A 1,213-nucleotide genomic window follows, 5' to 3' on the forward strand; every position below is an offset into this window, starting at 1 on the left:
GATGCAGCGGCCGTTGCGCCAGGTAATTCTTGTGACTCTTAATCATTCTCTGGACCAGCTAATGGTTTGCTTTCGACCACGCAGGAGATGATGAGATGGAAGAAATGAACTTCAAAACCTTCCTCCAGCAGCACAGACGACAGCAGAACGAAAGGCATCAACAAAAACAGAGTCAAAAATAAATCACGGAAGGAACACGTACGGAACTTTTCACCCAACTTTGCTTTAATCAACTTTGCTGAAATGTATCTTCGTCACTGGGTACAGCTTCAATGGTCTAGAGAATTGTTCTATATCGCCAATATGGTGATGATGGCGAATGGTTTCGGTTCCTTGCCCCTCCGTGGCATTGCCGACGTGAGGAGGTAGATAAACCGGTTGAAAATCTTGTCGCATCTCGCTGCTACCCTCAGCGGCCACCGGCGACGAACCCCGATTCGCACCGTCGGTCGCAGGTTTTGCAGCGTTTCCGACAACCTGTACGCACAGCTTTCGCCGTGTGCTCGGGTCCATCACCAGCCGTTCGAAGAGCGCCAGCACGTCCTCTTTTGTCAGCCGCTCGATGTGCTCCAGCTCCAGCTTGTAGCGGTTGAAAATGTACTCCTCCGTAGTAATCTCGCCCCAGTTTCGGGATGCTTCACTCTTCAGTTCCGTGTCGACCACCTGCTTCCGGTGTATCAGCGAAGTCTGCACCAGCCGGAAGTCGGCGTCGCGCATGTTGCGCAGTGTGTCTACGAAGTTACGATTGAACAGTTCGATCCGTTCGTTGATGTGATCGTAGCTAAACTTGTTTTCCTGCGAATGGATCGTTATCGAGAACCCGAGGATGCCCGAATTGTCTCGCAACGAGGTCGACACGTCGTAACCGAGCTGCTCCTTGGTGCGCAGAATATCAAACAGTGGTTCCTCGAGCAGTGATATCAACAGCTCGAGACAAGCGTTCAGGAAGGGTGTTACCGGGCCCGCCTGATAAAAGCTGGTCGTGACGGTGTTGACGTCCGTTTCGCGGAAGTTCCGAATGCGCAGGTAGTGATCGCCGACGGGAATTTCTTTTGCCCGGGCTTCGATCGTCTTGAGCTGCCGGAAAATGGACAGAAACGTTCGTTCGAAGAAACGTGACAACAAAGCAATGGGGGGAAGCCTGAAAACCACTTACGTCGTTGATGGCGGTTCCGTTAAAGTTGTGCAAAACTTTCTGCATCACCTGCTTGGC

General features: G+C 51.9%; 1 protein-coding gene across 1 annotated transcript; it reads right to left on the reverse strand.

Annotated features, from left to right (window-relative positions):
- Positions 1 to 225: 225 nt before the first annotated feature.
- LOC128277226 (nardilysin-like) lies at positions 226 to 1,201 on the reverse strand. The gene is made up of 2 exons (XM_053015668.1): positions 1,157 to 1,201; positions 226 to 1,077 (listed from the first exon to the last, which is right to left on the reverse strand). Exons 1-2 carry the CDS (start codon positions 1,199 to 1,201, stop codon positions 226 to 228), a joined length of 897 nt encoding a protein of 298 aa, XP_052871628.1.
- Positions 1,202 to 1,213: the final 12 nt, after the last annotated feature.

This window comes from Anopheles cruzii, unplaced genomic scaffold (assembly GCF_943734635.1).
Source record: "Anopheles cruzii unplaced genomic scaffold, idAnoCruzAS_RS32_06 scaffold04790_ctg1, whole genome shotgun sequence".
NCBI lineage: Eukaryota > Metazoa > Arthropoda > Insecta > Diptera > Culicidae > Anopheles > Anopheles cruzii.

Coding starts and splice junctions, on each gene's coding strand:
- LOC128277226 (XM_053015668.1), bottom strand. CDS start 1,201: ATGCAGAAAGTTTTGCACAACTTTAACGGAACCGCCATCAACGAC. Junction 1,078..1,156: donor ACGGAACCGCCATCAACGAC/GTAAGTGGTTTT, acceptor ATTTTCCGGCAG/CTCAAGACGATCGAAGCCCG.